We start from the raw sequence: 17,164 nt of genomic DNA, 5'->3' as shown, positions 1-17,164 counted from the left end.
ACACAGCCCAACCTTCTTCCAAAATACTGGTAGCGGACATGTCCGGTTTTAATGAAGTCGACTAATTTAGATTTTCATTCAGTTTAAGTTTATATTTTTGTATACTATATTTTGTTATATATATATATATATATATATATATATATATATATATATATGTGTGTGTGTGTGTGTGTGTATGTATATATATATATATATATATATATATATATATATATATATATATATATATATATATATATATATATATGTGTATGTGTATTAATAAAGTTTATAGTAACAATAAATAACTAATATAAAATGTCACAATGTTATAAATAAATGCAACTTATAACAATATAATATTTATTTCTATATTTATATATGAAGTACAAACAGATTTCTGACACACTGTATGTATAAAATGACACCACCACAAACTATAGTGTAATAAAAAAGCACTTAAAAAAAAAAAAAAAAAAAAAAACACAATTACAGAAACAAAAGAAAAACAATACCTGGTTCTGGTGAGCCATACAAAACAGTAAAGCTTTTCAACTGAACATTTCAGTTACAATATGTACAAAATACCAAAATCTTTAAGTGCTTGACATACTGTTGATATGTCAAACCGCTACATAATGGTATGACGATACTACATAGGTATACATCATGTTCTTTTGTATTTACATAAGGTACAAAATTAGTATTAAAAAGCATTCATCCCTGACTCATTGTTAATTTTGTCATGTGATGCAATGCAAGCTGCCATTTTGAACTTGGAAAAGACTGAATAAACACCTGTAACAAACTTACTGATTCATTAAAAAAACAAAACCAATTGCACAGAATCAATACCTGTGTTCATCACTGGAAGTTAAAAATAAAGACTGGTTTGCATCCTGAGGCCGAGTGGCTGTTTAGTAGTGACTGAGGTTCATATGTTTGTACACAATGATCAGTGTACTGGCTGTAAAAATTCATTAACTAGTATCGCAGTTCTTTGCTATGTTTTAACAAAAAATTTTTTTTAATGAATTCAAAAGTATAGGTATGTGTTGCTACTATTGTCATATGTATTGCTGATAGTTTTTTCTTTTCTTTCTTTATTCTATATTTACTAAACCTTTATACTCGGGTTCCATCCTAATTTCACTATTGTATTCTTTATCATTTCATTAACTCTCTCCCATCTTATGTACGCACTGCATTTGCTTTAGAAAACAACCTGCTGTGCCAGTAGTCAGGATTGTCGAAACATCTGTCTGCCCCGTCCTTGCCCTTTCCCCTTCCTTTAACGTATGGCCTGACTCCATGACGGGGCTGCCCCTGTGTCTCATCTTCTTCTCCTGCTTCCTGGAGGTTCTGGTATTCAGCTCCAGAGTTTCCCCCTGCAACCCGAGAGTCCATTTCTTCATATTCACACACCTCTGCTTCTATCATGCCATGAACCATGAGCGAGCGGCTCAACCTTGGCTGGTGGTTTGTATACTGATACTCTTCCTCTTCGCACTCGTCTTTCTCAAGAGATTTCTTGGAAGAAATATGGCCTCCTTGTCTTAGGAGGTCCATTCTGGGGTGAGTGTTTGGTGCCGTGACCCCTGGGCCACTACGAATGTCCATATATTCATATTGAAGATCCTGGTCTAGGTCAGCCTCTGCATATTCAGCTTCACTCGATGGAAGCTCGGCATTGCTACAACTTCTTTCATCCAAGGAGGACTGAGAGAGGCCTCCACTGCTTTCTGTGCCTTCCATAGATAACCTATGATTGGCACTTGGAGGTTTGTGTATGCTGAAATTGCGGTTTGTTAGCTGACAGCAGTTTTGGAACTGGCCTGTGGTGTGTCTGAGGGGGAGGTTTTGATTGTTCATGTATTCATATGCTTCCTCACCACTGTCATGCTCCTCTAAAAGTTCACGTGAATGACCCATAGATAACCTCCCATTAGACAATGTCACACGGGAAGGTACAGAACACAGTGTGTCTAAAGAGAAAAGGATGGAAGATGTTGTTAGACATTATTATTATGACTGTACGCCTGACTGTGGTTACCAGATCATTAGAATGAATGGTGAAGCACAGAAGCACAAATGCAACACACAATTATTCTCACTCACCTCTATCTGAACTGTCACCTGGCAATACATATTCATTTTGGTCTTCTTTTCCCTCAGTGCACGGAGACGGTGTGTCAGGAATGGGTGTGTCCGGAGGGCCTGATAGGCTGTCCCTCTGAGAAATGTAGGCACTGTCCTCCCGACGTTGGACAGCTCTTAGGCTGCCAGCCAACAGTGCGTCTTCATTCATCTCCAGTTCTACCAGGGTGCCATGCCCCTCTGAACTCCCGGAAATAGTGCGTGTAGAGTTGAGGCGTGAACGCGGTGGCCACACCGTCTACAGCAAAACCAGAAACATTGTGTGTCATATAACATGACTACAGCATGCAAAGAAAGCATTTGTTTCGTTCATAGGAGACACTATTCCACATTGAGACATACCTGCATAGAGCCCTCTACACTAGGGGTCATTGGGAGGTAACCAGCAGGAGTGAAACTGGCCTGTGTAAAATAAAAAACGTGGTAATACTAGGAAATGTTAAAGAACACAAGCAAACTGATTTAGGTCACACTAACTCACATGTAATTAAACCATTATGTCTGTTAATTTTTCCAACTTGCTGGCGGTTTGATTTAGTTTTTAAAAAAATATATTTTAGCAAGTGGGTTTCTCACCCTGTTGGTATCCACACGCAATCTAGAGAGACTTCTCGATGGTGTGAGGTACACAGGAGGTGTGGTCATGCCATCTTCCAGTGCCTCATCCTCTTGGTCCTCCAGCCCCACACCCAGAATGTCTACTTGAGTGCCAGGATGATGTGACTCACCAGAGGCAAGGTCAGGAGCAGTGCACTCCCCCTATAAAATTGGAATTTAAAATGTAATAAGCCTGTTATAATTGCTATAGTTACATATATGTAAACATATAAATGTCTATCGTATGAGATCGTTCATTTGTTCTGTTAGATTATTTTGATTCCTTACTTTGATGACAAGGTACCGGGGTGGGTCTCGAGCCATCCGGCTGAACTCACTGGCTAACTCTTTGAAACTTGGCCGAACATTCTCGTCAATCATCCAGCCTGCCAGGAGAATCAAATATGTTAGGTTTTATGGTGATGTTTCATTATAAATCAACACTAGAGTCAGTAGCTAAAGCTCCAGACAAATACGTTCTGTAAATAATGGTGATATTTATTACATATATACATTATATACATTCTAAAATATGGCATTATCTTGGTATATCTTGGCATATCATATTGGCATTATATTAAAAAAAGTTTTTAAAGATGTTAGCCCAATAATAAAATTATTTTATGCACTAATTGTATTAAACGTTAAATCATCTATTTCATATCTAGGTTTCTTGTTTGTTATGCACTAGTTTTCTAGTTCATGTTTATATGGCCTCATGGTATACATTTTTAAAAATCTAGACGCTCTCTTGGGAGTCTAGGTAGTAATGTTGCTACATCTGTAACATGACAAGTGAGACAAGAAGAAACCTGGTCAAGGAAATCATATCTGTCTATATGTTTGGGTCTTGTTACTGTGTGTAATGTTTTATGTATTAGGGCAAACTATCACTTTAAGTACTCAACTCTTTTATAGTCCCAGACGTGAAGAGATTGAGGGGACTTACATTTGACCATAACCATATAGACCTCAATCGTGCAGATCTGAGGTTGAGACAGACGCTCTCCCTTCTGCAGCAAATCTGGCACTTCCCGTGGTTTCATCGCAGCGTAAGGCTCTGCCCCATATGACATCATCTCCCAGACAGTTACACCTACACAAAAGGGATGATGCCAATAAATGTCGCATAAAAAACACATCAATCTTGCTTTCTGAATGTCTCTCTGGAACTGACACACACACACACGCACTCACCATAGCTCCACACATCACTCTGATGCGTATATTTGCGGAACAAAATACTCTCAAGGGCCATCCACTTGATTGGTGTCTGGTTAACCTTCAATTCGTAGAAACATTTCTTGTTGTCTGGGTAAAACAGGTCAGCAATGCCATAGTCGGCAATTTGGACCATGAAGTCACTTTTGAGAAGGATGTTCCGGGCAGCTAGGTTCCTATGCACAATCCTCTGCTCTTCAAGATAATACATACCCTGAGAGTACAAAGAGGTGCAGAGGAAGAAACACAGAACAGTCAGTTAAGTCTATTTTGACACAAAAAAGTATACGTTCACATATACTTACATTGTGGAATATATTTATTTATTATTAAAATATCTTAATGTATGGAGTATTTATTAATATTATTATACCACAACCTTGTTAACTTTTCAAATCTGATTGGTCAGAAGGTGTTGAATAATTTTCTGAACAGCCCAGCAATAGTGCTGGCTGTAATTTAACCCACAGGTTTATTGTTATTAATCTACTGTAACTATAATAATAAAAATTAAAAACATGTTATTTACCAAACAAAAAATGCACAATCATTGATATGGTGAAGCTTTCTGTGAGGAGACATTTATTTAACTTTTACGAAAGGGGTCTGCACTGTCCGAGCTTTCTAATGCTCTGCCACAAAAGAGTCCTCAGATCAGAGGAGTTTTTCTGGGTTCTCTGTAACATGACAAGGTGGGTTATTATTTATGTTTTTGTCTTATTAAGTTCCAGAGAGAGAAAGGGAGGCTGGGAATGACTGTTTACAACTGCTATAACATAAGAGATAACAGGTACTAAAACTTTTTTGTGATGTTATTGCAAAATAATTCATGTAATGTCAGTTTCTATAGCAGCACATGTTTTATTCCTTACTCATTAAATAATACTTTACTGCATAGATTATATACATACACATACAAAAATGCCAACACACAGACAGCTCACCTTGGCGATCTGTACACACCAGTTGAGCAGCCTCTGTGGGTTGAGATTGTCCTTCCGCTGCCTGATATGTTCCAGTAAGGAACCCTGCGGCATGTACTGAGTGACCAGCTCCAAACAGGAACCTGGACAGATGCCTAAGAGCCGCACAATGTAGGGGTGGTCCAAACTGCCCATCGTCAACATGTGCTATGCGACACAAGGAATGGCTGTTTGACTGACTGGTTTCTAAGGATCTGAAGAGCCTGTACAATATCTGTATGTAGCTTAATGATTATGTTAGGATATGTCAGGATACAAAGTCCCCTGCGAACGTATTGGAAAGGCAAGACAAAGTGTATTGCTTTTGCTATACACTGAAAACCTTTGGCTTTCAGATCAAATTGACTGATCAGAACTTCAGCTTTCATTTCCTGATATTTACATTTAGATGTGTTGAACAACTTAGAATATGGCACCTTTGGTGGCAGACCAGCCAATTTTTAGGTGAGCAAAAGTATATGACCAGATAGTCTTAAAGTGAATTAAAGTAAATTATATATTTAATGATAAATAAATATTTGGTTGCATATCCCTTGCTTACAATAACTGCATCAAGCCGATGAGCCACTGACTAACTGTCCAATCTAAAAATGTCCACTTTCATGACATTCCAAAGTGTAGTATTGGCTATTTGTGCCATGGCTCTGATCAAAAAGGTTTGTTTTCTACAACAGAAAGCTCTGTGGTCTCTATGGTCATGTTGGTTTATCCTTTTTAACAATAAATTTAGGCTTCACAGAGCAGACCAAGAATAGACATTACAAGACTTTAACTATTTGAACAATCAATTTAACAGGGCACACCTGGGCCTGTTAGTCACATGTTCTAATATTTTTGATCACTAGAAAAATTGGCAGGTTTAAACAAAAGGTGCCATTTTTAAAAACACATCTAGGTGTAAATATCAGGAAATGAAATTCTGATCTATCGTCTCATAATCATGTTTTGATTTCAAATCCAAATGTCTTCAGTGTAAAGCAAAAACAATCAAAATTGGCGGTTCCAGTACTTTTGGAGGGGACTGTGTGTGTGTGTGTGTGTGTGTGTGTGTGTGTGTGTGTGTGTGTGTGTGTGTGTCTTACATCTGTAAGTTCCCGGAAAGTCTGTCGACCAGTGCAATCCTGAATAGTCTTTATTGCCACAGGAATCTTTACTGTGTCTCCTTCTGGAATCCACACACCCTGAGCAAGAGAGAGAAATATTTGTGAAGTAAACAGTAATAAGACTGTGTAATATTAGCTGTATTATATTAAACACTGAAGGGTATCAGACTCTTTTATTTTGGTGTATATACCTTGTGGACAGTACCAAACGCTCCTGTACCCAGAGGTTTGAGCTTTCGGATTTCAGACGGTTTCAGAATGCGAGTGTGAACTTTTGTCCCTTTCTCCCCAGGATCCAATGGCTCAAAACGCTACAGAAATGAAAAAGACGATGATCATATAATTGTACTTATGTATTTAATTGCAAAACTCTCCTCAACAAGATCTATACAACATGACGTTTACATAAAACAGCCAGTGTGATGCAAACAGCAAATGGATTTCAGCATACAACCAAAGTACAACAAACCAATGGCAGTGGAAGCAGCTGAGATCAAAGATATGTTGTTGTTTTTGTTATTATGTTGTTGTTTTTTTCAATTCTCTGGGTATTTTTTGGTTTCAGCCTGATTTACAGTATCCCTAGAAATGTGTAAAAATTACTCAGCATTTTTGTGTCTACAATGTTGTTTTACCAGTCATGCTGTTTTTCTTGATGTAAGCACAGGTTAAGAAAGTTAGTTATGCTGTGAAGTCTGCCACTGACATTTTATCTCTTAGATAAATGTTAAAAAAAACATATACGGTGCCCTCCACTAATATTGGCACCCTCTGTAAATATTAGCAAAGAAGGCTATGAAAAATGGTCTTTGTTGCTTAGGTTTTTGATCTTTTGTTCGAAAAATTCACAAAAATACTCTGCTCTCATAAAACAATTGCAAACAAAACACGGGTATTCCGCAAAAAAAAATTCTTGGTTAAATATAGGTGTGCAACAATTATTAGCACCCTTTTAGTCAATACTTTGTGCTACCTCCATTTGCCAAGATAACAGCTCTGAGTCTTCTCCTATAATGCCTGATGAGGTTGGAGAACACATGACGAAGGATCTGAGACCATTCCTCCATACAGAATCTCTCCAGATCCTTCAAATTTTGAAGTCCACGCTGGTGGACTCTCCTTTTCAGTTCCCCCCACAGGTTTTCTATGGGTTTCAAGTCAGGAGACTGGGATGGTCATGGCAGGACCTTGATTTTGTGGTCAGTAAACCATTTTTGTGTTGATTTTGATGTATGTTTTGGATCATTGTCCTGCTGGAAGCTCCAACCACGGCCCATTGTAAGCTTTCTGGCAGAGGCAGTCAGATTTTCATTTAATATATGTTGATATTTGATGAAGTCCATGATGCCATGTAACCTAAAAAATGTCCAGGTCCTCTGGCAGAAAACAGTCCCAAAACATTAAAGAGCCACCATCATATTTAACTGTGGGGATGAGGACTTTTCCATATGGCTACCTCTCTGTGCGTACCAAAACCACCTCTATTTTGGTTTCATCTGACCATAGAAACCGATCCCACTCGAAGTTCTAGTAGTGTCTGGCAAACTGAAGACACTTGAGCAATTGTTCGATATCTATGAGAGCAGAGTATTTTTGCAAATTTTTTTAAACAAAAGATCAAACGGTTAAACAATAAAGACAATTTTCACAGCCTCTTTTGATCATATTTACTAAGGGTGCCAAGATTAGTGGAGGGCACTGCACAAACCTCTCCACTCTCGAGATATCTCCTCATGGCACGTTTGCGTCGGATGGCCAGACTGCGGCGATATAGAGCAGCCATCACAAACACAAAGAATCCCACCAGCACACAAGCTATAGCACCCAAGACAATGGCAATCACTGGCAACCTGTGTACACACAAACACACACACACCAGTGTTAAAGATTATTAATGCTAAATGAATATACAATACAAAAACATAATGTAATGGTGCTTTTGACCAGCAGAGGGAGACACACACCCAGATGATGCTCTCTTGGGGGATTCCACACAGTCTCTCAAACTTGGTCCAGAGCATCTGAAACCCAAAGAATTAAAAATTAATCTGCTGAATTGAAGTAAGCCTATCCTATTTAGTTTTAAACCGTTACTCTTTGTGGTGAAAAGATAAGATGTTCTAAAGTCATTATTATGTCATGGATGTAATGTTAAGGTATCTGTGTATCATGTACTAAAGGAAGTGTACTCTAATGTTTTCAACCTAAAAGTTATGAGGAACTGAGAAAAGAACAGAAAACCTGTTTGATTAGTTATAACGTGTATATATTGTTACGTTTAAAAACACTTTAATTAAATCTTCGGTCAAAGATATTTGTAAATTAATCTCTAGATCTGTATAATTTCCTTTCATAGATGTGATTAATTTTTGTTTATGCTGACATAGTTAGTCCCCACCTAATTGCTCATGGATAGCTCAAACCCTCAGGAAACCGACTGGCTTTTTATGTACCCTGGGTAAACCCTGGGGGTTTCACACTCTTAATTTGACATTAACTTTGATGAACAAAAAATATAACGCTATAAACAAACATGTGGACTAAGTCCAGATATGCAATTTTGTGAGATCAGTGTGGATTTTATATAGGGCATTCCAAATATCTATGTCAGCATTATTCCATGCATGGGACAAAACTCTAGTTGCCTTAACTACCACAAAAAAACTTGTAATTAAGGCATAGACACAGATCAAAAACCAAGAAATGACAAGAAACAGGAACACAGAATTGGAAACCAGAATCATGGTAAAAACACGGCTCGAAGACAAAGAGACAAAGAAACAGAAGGGCTTAAATAGATAAACTGATCAGAGACTAATACAAAACCATCAGTACACTACAGGGCAAAAAAACAGTGACATGGCAGGGGCAGAGACAGGACTACAATCAAAACAAAACAAAAGACATGGAAGCATGTTCATGCTAAGGGGGAATTACATGACAACAAACCTATCAAGTCAGCGTCAGCAAAGAACAGTCACGTGAAGAGGAAACACAAAAATATGTATCTGTGGTAGATGGTTATCCCCCCCCCCCCACCCCATCTCACTATAATTCACACTATGAACTCACCCGCGAGTGCAGTTGGCATGACAGGACTGGCATTTTCTTTGGGTGTCGTGGAATTTATAAACGACAACCCGCTTTTCTCCCATAACTCCTTGTGGGCATGAAGAGACACAGTGTGGCCCATCTTGCAGACTTGCACACACTTCACACTGATCTGCCCCCTAGAGTACAACAGAGAGAGAGAGAGAGAGAGAGAGAGAGAGAGAGAGAGAGAGAGAGAGAGAGAGAGAGAAAGAGAGAGATTACATTGAATGCTTTGAAACGCCTACAAATCAAATTGTGTCACAGTCCATTAAAATGTCTATTTATTTATATATTTATTTCTACAGTTTTACAGTGCTGCATGAATGGGAGAAAAGTGAGAAATGCAAGAAAACAAGGAGTATGTCAAAAAACAGTATAGAGGTCACAGTACCGGTCCTCTGCAGGTGTGTCTGTTCTCCTGCACCGCACACTCGGAGTGACATGGCATACACTCTCCATTTGGCCCGGCAAACTCCCTCTTTGCCCTGTCATTAGAAATGCATATGTCTCCATATGTTGCACAGCCCAGCAAAGCACTGTTGTGATAGTAAATGTGGTTGGACACTGACGAATGATTTACTGTGGTTACATATAGCTATAACCACATTAAACTATAACTTGAACTTCAGTAACTGGTTATAATTTGGTTCTTGTGTGCATGTTGAGAAAAAAACTAAACTTTAGCCCATAATAAGACAGTTCAAACAAACTACACACACACACACACACACACACAAAAGACTAACCCTTCTAAGAAGTTGCAGTGTGGCACACAGGTTCCTTTTCTGCTGTAATTCTTACAAGAGAGACACTGGTCTGGCCCTGGACCCCAACAGCCATCAGACGAACATAGTGGATCACACACGCGGCCCTCCTTGACTGTTTATCAGCAACACACACACACACACACACACACACACACACACACACACACACACACACACACACACAGGTGCTACTGTTACTGTCTGATAACTTTTAACACATCTTTGAGACTAGTATGCATCACAGTATGTGAGTAGTTTTTACCAATTATATTATAGACATTATTCGGGTAAAGAACAGATGTGGATTTTCCCTTATCTAAATGAAACTCTAAGGTTGTCAGCTCATTGTTAGATTTTTTGCCATTCTGGGGACTTTGTGTTTGGTGTATCATCATGAAAAATGCAGGTTAAAATGAGCCCCAGCAGAGCAATATTTATGTGTTGTCTAGCTGGATCTATTCAAGAGTAGATACATGCACACACACTTACTACACTCGTCTTGAAGCTGGTTATCTCTGATGTCAAGGGCTTTCAGCTGGCGCTGGGGACGTTGGCCGAACAGGCGCGTCCAGTTTACGGTATAGTGGTAGCACAGCTGCGAATTCTGTGCTATATAGATGCCACCATAATTGATCTTCTTCAGAGAGCGCAGACCCAACGATTTCAGTGTAGGTAGTCTCATCACCAGCAGAGAGTAGCCCCTAGTGACAAAAACAACGGTTTTTTTCCCCAGGAGATTGCCTTTTATCTGTATTAGGCTTTATGATTCAAAATCACAGATAAAGACCCCTTGCTTTTCCACCACCCACTGGCTTTGGACCGTCACCAAGAAGCAACCATGAAAGCAGTATGAGCACATCAGTGAGATATAGAAGACACATCCCAAGTATGGAAATGTACCATTTACCTTACAACAGGATTTTATTTAAAACTCCCAATGGTACTTGTATTGAAGTTGATAAAAACTGAAATGTGTCCACTACAATCAAACATGCATCCAAAGCCTCTGAAAGCAGTGAAATAACCCGGCGAAAACCATGCATTGTAATCGAAACGGGAACCAGATAGTGACAAAGAGAATATAATCCAGTCATTTGGTCACCCATGGAAACACACACAAGTCTAAGGTTTCTGCTTGTTCAGGCAGGAGGTGAAGAAAGTTAGTCAGGTCAATGAATCCTACCTTGTCTTCCTCACTCCTCTGACATGGGAAGAAGGGACAAATTAAAAGTGGTGTAGAGAGAGATGAAGTAGAAGGAGAAAGGTAGACAGGGTAGACATTTAGGATGTGAAACACATGAAACAATGATAATATTTCTAAAAGATTATACTGTATCTCCTTTGCTATCAGTCAACACTATAAGAAAAATCAATCCTGTCGTGTTATACGCACACACACACACACACACACACACACACACATATATATATATATATATATATATATATATATATATATATATATATATATATAATTTACAAAATAACCTGCTTGTAGTGATACACACTTACATTAATGTACTATATTTGAAAAGCATTGCTTGAAAACAGTTCATTACATTGGTCAGTGGTTAATGTTTTACAAACTCCTATTTTAAAACAACTGATTCTGCTAATCAAGCCTTTATGATAATCGGGTAGCAATGAAATGCAAAAACAATGGTAAGAAATATATCACTGTCTATTATCACTTGAAAAAATGTTTACTGTTATGGTCCATTTTGGCAGTTAATGTTGCTTCCAAATAGTTTTCCATATAAAAATACAGGGCTAATATGTACCCACACAGATCAAGAACACAGGTGTGGTGCAACACACGAAGGCCATCTCTTACTTGTAAGTATTTCGGCCTTGTATCGTTGCTAGATTGGAGAACACTGACAAATCTTCCATCTCTTCAGGCCATGACAGAATGCTCAGAAAATCTGGCAAGTGAACAAATGATAGTCATGTGTTGCAGACTAGCAACAGTGCAAGAAATGCATGCATTATCAGACAGATGGACACACGGAAACAGACAAACCTGTGATTTCTCTAACAGTGTTGAAGATTTTGAGCTTCTTGGGGTCAAGAGCTGAGATGTTGTTATATGGATCACTGTAAATCATAGACAATCATCATCATTTATGTTTGTGCAGTTAAAAATCATGACAGTGGTCTTCTGAAGTTGGCCTGCCAACCTTTGGCACCACTCACCCTTTAATGCCTGTGATGAGGAAATGAAGGCTGCCTTGAATTTTAGTGCAGTTTATGAAACTGTCTATGTTCTGAGAGTCCACTGTCTGCCTGGTGGGTGAGCCAGTACCTTCACACACTATAGAAAGAGAGAGAGAGAGAGAAAGAGAGAGAGAGAAAGAGAGAGAGAGAGGGAGATTGAGAGTTAACAGGCGAGCGAGAGAGAGAAAGAGAGATTGAGAGCGAGCGAGAGTGAGGGAGAGATTGAGAGCAAACAAGCAAGCGAGACAGACAGAAAGAGAGAGAGAGAGAGAGAGAGAGAGAGCTCATTGAATTGAATGGAGATGAACTTATATACGAGGTCATGAACTTGAAAAAGCCTGTGAGATTGCATTGAGCTGTCTCTGTGGTGTGAATAGGTTCACTGTTTGCTGTTGGTGGGTGTGGGTATATGTGAATGCATGTGTGTGTGTGTGTGTGTGTGAGAGAGTGAGTGAGTGAGTGAGTGAGTGTGTGTGGGTGTTTGTGTGTGGGTACGTGCGTGCGTGCATGCGTGTGTGTGTGTGTGTGTGTGTGTGTGTGTGTGTGTGTGTGTGTGTGTGTGTGTGTGTGTGTTTTGTATGCTACCTTTTGGACAGAGGCCACCACATGGTTCACACCTTTTCACTCCTTTCTTGTCCACCTCCGTTTTATCCGAAGGGCAGTTGCTAACACATGAACATCCGTCTACCACAAAGTTAGCTAAATGAGATTGAGAAAGACAGAATAGGTACCTTCAGGTCATCAAACCATTACCTTTAGGTCATTATGTTCTATAGTTTTTACACCTTCCCTGATCCCTGACTAAAATTACTACTACTTATAATAATAATAATAATAATAATAATAATAATAATAATAATAATAAAATAATAATAATAATAAATGTAAACATGTTTATCATATGATAAATATGTTTATTGTCATTTTTTATTTATCAATTGATCAACTACTTTTCATAATGAATTTATTTATTCTATCTCCTTTTTAAATGATCAAATTATGGATTAATTTAGCTCTTGTTTTAGGTACCTGTCCATCAATTTGCACACTTCTTTTTTATTAACTAAAAAATTTATCAACTGATCATGGTAATTAATTGGTGATTGCACTTCAGTGGCAAAAACATCATCCTCCCTGATAACTCTGAGTACTTTGACTATATATATATATATATATATATATATATATATATATATATATATATATATAATCAAACAAACATTTGGACAATGAAAAGGTTTCTTTTACATAGGTGAAGTGAAGAGGATTGTAACAGTACTTACGGGGGCACTGGGCTACACAGACTGAGCCGTACTGATATTTCTCATTTGGGTTCGGCTCCAGTTTAAACGTCATTTTATTGTATATCACACCCTGTGGACACTGAGGCACGCAGGAGCCAGTGTCGTTGAAATTCCTGCAGGCCTACACGTGTACACGTACAGACACACATGAAGAAATATTTTTCAGTAATTATTCATAAACCTTGTACTTTTACAAGCACTTCATTAGCCAGCTGAGGTGTGTGGGGCAGTGAAAACAGTGCAGTTATCTCACATAATTGATTTAAAAAGCACTTGTTTATAAGCTACAGGTTTACAAAGTGTTGTTTCAATACCATAGATATAAACATGATGAGTGTGTGCATGAGTGTGTTTGAGCTTACAAAGCAGTCGGTGTCTTGTGACCCCGTGCAGCCTCCTGCACACTCGATGTGGCAACATTCACTGGGGCTTCGGCCAAAACAGCGGCCATTACATTGAGGTGCACACACCAGTTTAGTCACTGAGAGAGATAAAGAGAATGTAAATGTGCGTTATACAGAGAGACAGATACACATACTGAGAGATGACAGAACAGAGCTAGAAGCCTTCTGTGTATGTGCGTGTGTGAGAGAGAGAGAGAGAGAGAGAGAGAGAGAGAGAGAGAGAAAGAGAAAGAGAGAGGAAGTGGAGAAGTTAAAACTCACAAGTCTGACAGCTGTCTCTGCCTGGACCCCAGCATTGTCCGTCACAAGATTCATGACATGGAACTAAACAGGAAAACAGAATCAACAAAAGGAACCGGTCATTAATATTCCATGTCTGGATATGAATATGATACTGTATGTTAACCTCTATTTTACTGTTCATGGCACACGCAGAAAAAAGCACATACGATCACAGCATTATACAGGCAGTAGTAGATATAAAAAACAAAATGCAGATAGTAGTAGGATTCAACTTAATAAATGAAAACATTATCGAGTGGTGTAGCTAGGAAGCCTGCTGTGATATCAAATCAGGTCCTCTTAGTCCCTTTAAATAGTGAATGTGTGTCAGTAGTTTAGTTATTATTATAAATTTTTTTAAAAATGGTAGACAATTAGGTTTCGCGCTGACAGAAGGTACAAGGAATGAATTTACTGCATTCCTGTGTGCTCATGTGTGTGGAACATGTTCATACTGACATGTGTGAACCTTTAGGACAGCATTTACTGTATGGCTGATTTACAATTAGGACCACACCTCTTGCTGGTTCTTATTTGTTATTGATAATAAAATTTGGTCAGCTGTATTTAGTTAGTATTTGGAGGAAGTGGCCTATTTATATTGAAGTGGGGTGACATAAAGAGTGCATATCTACACAATGAAGTGGTACTGAAATTTTAAGGTTTGATTTGAATTGAGGAAAATACCATTTTGACATTATTTGCTAGGAAATGTATCTCAAAAGTGAGGATGTAGAAGAAATGTTGGACTAAAGTAAGTTGCAAACAATGACTGTCACACAACACTATGCAAATCAGTGCTGATGCAATTATTTCTGACCCTGTAATAGGTAACTGAGTGCCTACGGGCAAAAAATGGTTCATTCCTAACCAAATTAGCAATACAGCAAACGTATGTAATGTTCTCATTGGCATGGAGGTCATTTTATAATTGAAATGATACCAGTTAATGCGCTCTTATGTTGCTATGACGTGATTGTGCTGTATGCAGCTTTAAATGTCACTTACGCTCTGGTCCGTTGTCCTGAATGATGACCTCGGCTCCGCTGTCCTTTACAATATCCAGCCAGTTGATCTGTGGTGCATAGCTCAGGAACTCATTCTTGATGATCTGTACGCCCCCTTCCAAAATTTCTACGCACACATGACAGAAATGTGAAAAACACATCCAGCACATCTACACGTATTAAACACTATAATTGCTAGGGGTATGCTCCTGTTTTTAGCACAATAAACAACCTGATAATCTATGACAGCACCCCTAGGTATGACAATTATAAAGCTCGCTGTGAGACTACCAGACTTTGTTTGGCTTAATCACAGATAGTGATGTCATTATTCAGGGAGGAGGTCAACTAACTATTAGATCAGTGCTCAGAATAACCTGATCCTTCACATCAGCCAAAGCAATGAAGCGATATCCTACCAGTAAAAGAGCACACATGTATCTACAACAATCAAACAGAACAGGTGACAATTGTTTTCTCAGGAGACACATCACATACGATCTAGACACTGCACAATCCTACACTCTGGAAACAAAGCTCAACATTTTAGTCTGTAAACGTGGAATGGAATGTTGTGCAATCTTGTGTTGGGTAGCGACAATATCAATTACCCGTTGTACCCAGTTGTGTAAGTTCAACCTGGTCACAAAATTGTAACAATGGGTAGCACTGTGTAACAATGTCTATCAAATGTAACAATTCTCAAATTGTAAAATTTACACACAAAAAAACAAAAACAAACTACAATTGCAGTTTCTTATGCAAGTCTGCACTGCATTATACAATTGTAATGAAGTTGACTTGAAAGATGAAATGAAAAAAAAAGGGCAAGAGTTACTCTAAATGAACTAGGATCACTTTGCAGGACAAAATGTCATTTTAGATAAGCTGGTGCAATGCAGAGCGAAGAAAAAATATCTATTCTATTGTCCATTTCATCATTATGAAGTGATGAACACAGTGCATTACTTCATCAGGTCACACACACACACACACACACACACACACACACACACACACACACACACACATCAGCAGGATGCACTATACAGGTACCTCCAGGTACAGCTATGCACTCACATTCACAAACACACACACATATTTAACAGAAGCCGTCCTTGGGGCAGTAGACTGAGTGGAGCAGGTATGGGCTTGTACCTGAAACTATCTCTGTGACAGTTAACAGTCACACTGTAAATACACACCTACTGTAGAACTTAAAAATGAGCTATACATTACATTATAGGTCAGATTTCAGAGTAAACAGAAAAACTGGAATTTCTTGTAGTATGTGGTTTGGTTCAGAGGTGTTTGTGGCATGTGAAGGAATTCAGGGTCCAAACCAGAACAATGCAGGGGCATCCAGATGAATCTTGGAAAATTTCTATTACTCTATTTTCAAAAGGAGAGTCTGTATACATTTTGTATAGTTATATTTTTGCACTTGTTCATTCAGCGTTTTATGAATACCCCAGATTTAATCCACACTCAGCATTTATTATGCCTTTTGTTCAAATTAAACTCTGCCTTTTCTTTCTCTACATCTGTTCCTCTTTCTTTATTATTAAGTGTTATTGCTCTTTTTCTTTTGCTCTCAGTGTTCTTTTGGGTGGCATTGTGGTGAAGTGTTGCCACCTCACAGCTCCAGGGTGCCTGACTTGATCCCGAGCTCAGGTTACTTTCTGTGCATTTCACATGTTTTTGAAAACTCTATATTTGAACTTTTTTCTGTAAATGACCTCATTTTAGTGGTTAGCACATTCGCCTCACACCTCCAGGGTTGGGGGTTCGATTCCCACTGTGGCCCTGTGTGTGCGGAGTTTGCATGTTCTCCCCGTGCTGAATGTGTATGTGATTGTACGATTGCGATGGATTGGCACCCTGTCCAGGGTGTACCCCGCTTTGTGCCCGATGCTCCCTGGGATAGGCTCCAGGTTCCCCCGTGACCCTAAGCGGTATAGAAGATGGACGGATGGATGGATGGATGGATATTATTGAATGTTTATTGGATTTAGAAATGTAAAAAAAAAATTGGAACAATCGAAGA

The 17,164-nt window shown here is 38.7% G+C and overlaps 1 protein-coding gene across 2 annotated transcripts in view; it reads right to left on the bottom strand.

The window, feature by feature from the left end:
• Positions 1-324: 324 nt before the first annotated feature.
• Positions 325-17,164, bottom strand: part of erbb3a (erb-b2 receptor tyrosine kinase 3a) — a 27,303-nt gene continuing 10,463 nt past the window's right edge. The window contains exons 5-29 of one of the 2 annotated variants that reach the window (XM_053683584.1): positions 15,119-15,244; positions 14,090-14,152; positions 13,787-13,905; positions 13,404-13,545; positions 12,706-12,819; positions 12,100-12,217; positions 11,927-12,000; positions 11,738-11,828; positions 11,087-11,104; positions 10,393-10,604; positions 9,883-10,015; positions 9,528-9,621; positions 9,116-9,273; positions 8,008-8,064; positions 7,752-7,893; positions 6,235-6,354; positions 6,023-6,121; positions 4,902-5,087; positions 3,934-4,171; positions 3,686-3,832; positions 3,025-3,122; positions 2,716-2,898; positions 2,482-2,541; positions 2,101-2,377; positions 325-1,967 (exon numbers count right to left, since the gene is read on the bottom strand). In XM_053683584.1, coding sequence (XP_053539559.1) covers positions 1,174-1,967; positions 2,101-2,377; positions 2,482-2,541; positions 2,716-2,898; positions 3,025-3,122; positions 3,686-3,832; positions 3,934-4,171; positions 4,902-5,087; positions 6,023-6,121; positions 6,235-6,354; positions 7,752-7,893; positions 8,008-8,064; positions 9,116-9,273; positions 9,528-9,621; positions 9,883-10,015; positions 10,393-10,604; positions 11,087-11,104; positions 11,738-11,828; positions 11,927-12,000; positions 12,100-12,217; positions 12,706-12,819; positions 13,404-13,545; positions 13,787-13,905; positions 14,090-14,152; positions 15,119-15,244 — 3,863 coding nt within the window. In that variant the 3' untranslated portion in view covers positions 325-1,173. The remainder of the gene's footprint in view (positions 1,968-2,100; positions 2,378-2,481; positions 2,542-2,715; positions 2,899-3,024; positions 3,123-3,685; positions 3,833-3,933; positions 4,172-4,901; positions 5,088-6,022; positions 6,122-6,234; positions 6,355-7,751; positions 7,894-8,007; positions 8,065-9,115; positions 9,274-9,527; positions 9,622-9,882; positions 10,016-10,392; positions 10,605-11,086; positions 11,105-11,737; positions 11,829-11,926; positions 12,001-12,099; positions 12,218-12,705; positions 12,820-13,403; positions 13,546-13,786; positions 13,906-14,089; positions 14,153-15,118; positions 15,245-17,164) is intronic. The other variant, XM_053683585.1, reaches the window with a different exon arrangement.

Source organism: Ictalurus punctatus, chromosome 11 (assembly GCF_001660625.3).
Source record: "Ictalurus punctatus breed USDA103 chromosome 11, Coco_2.0, whole genome shotgun sequence".
In the NCBI taxonomy this organism is placed as follows: Eukaryota; Metazoa; Chordata; class Actinopteri; order Siluriformes; family Ictaluridae; genus Ictalurus; species Ictalurus punctatus.
The sequence above is the reverse complement of the archived record's forward strand: the minus strand, read 5'-3'. Positions and strand labels throughout refer to the sequence as shown.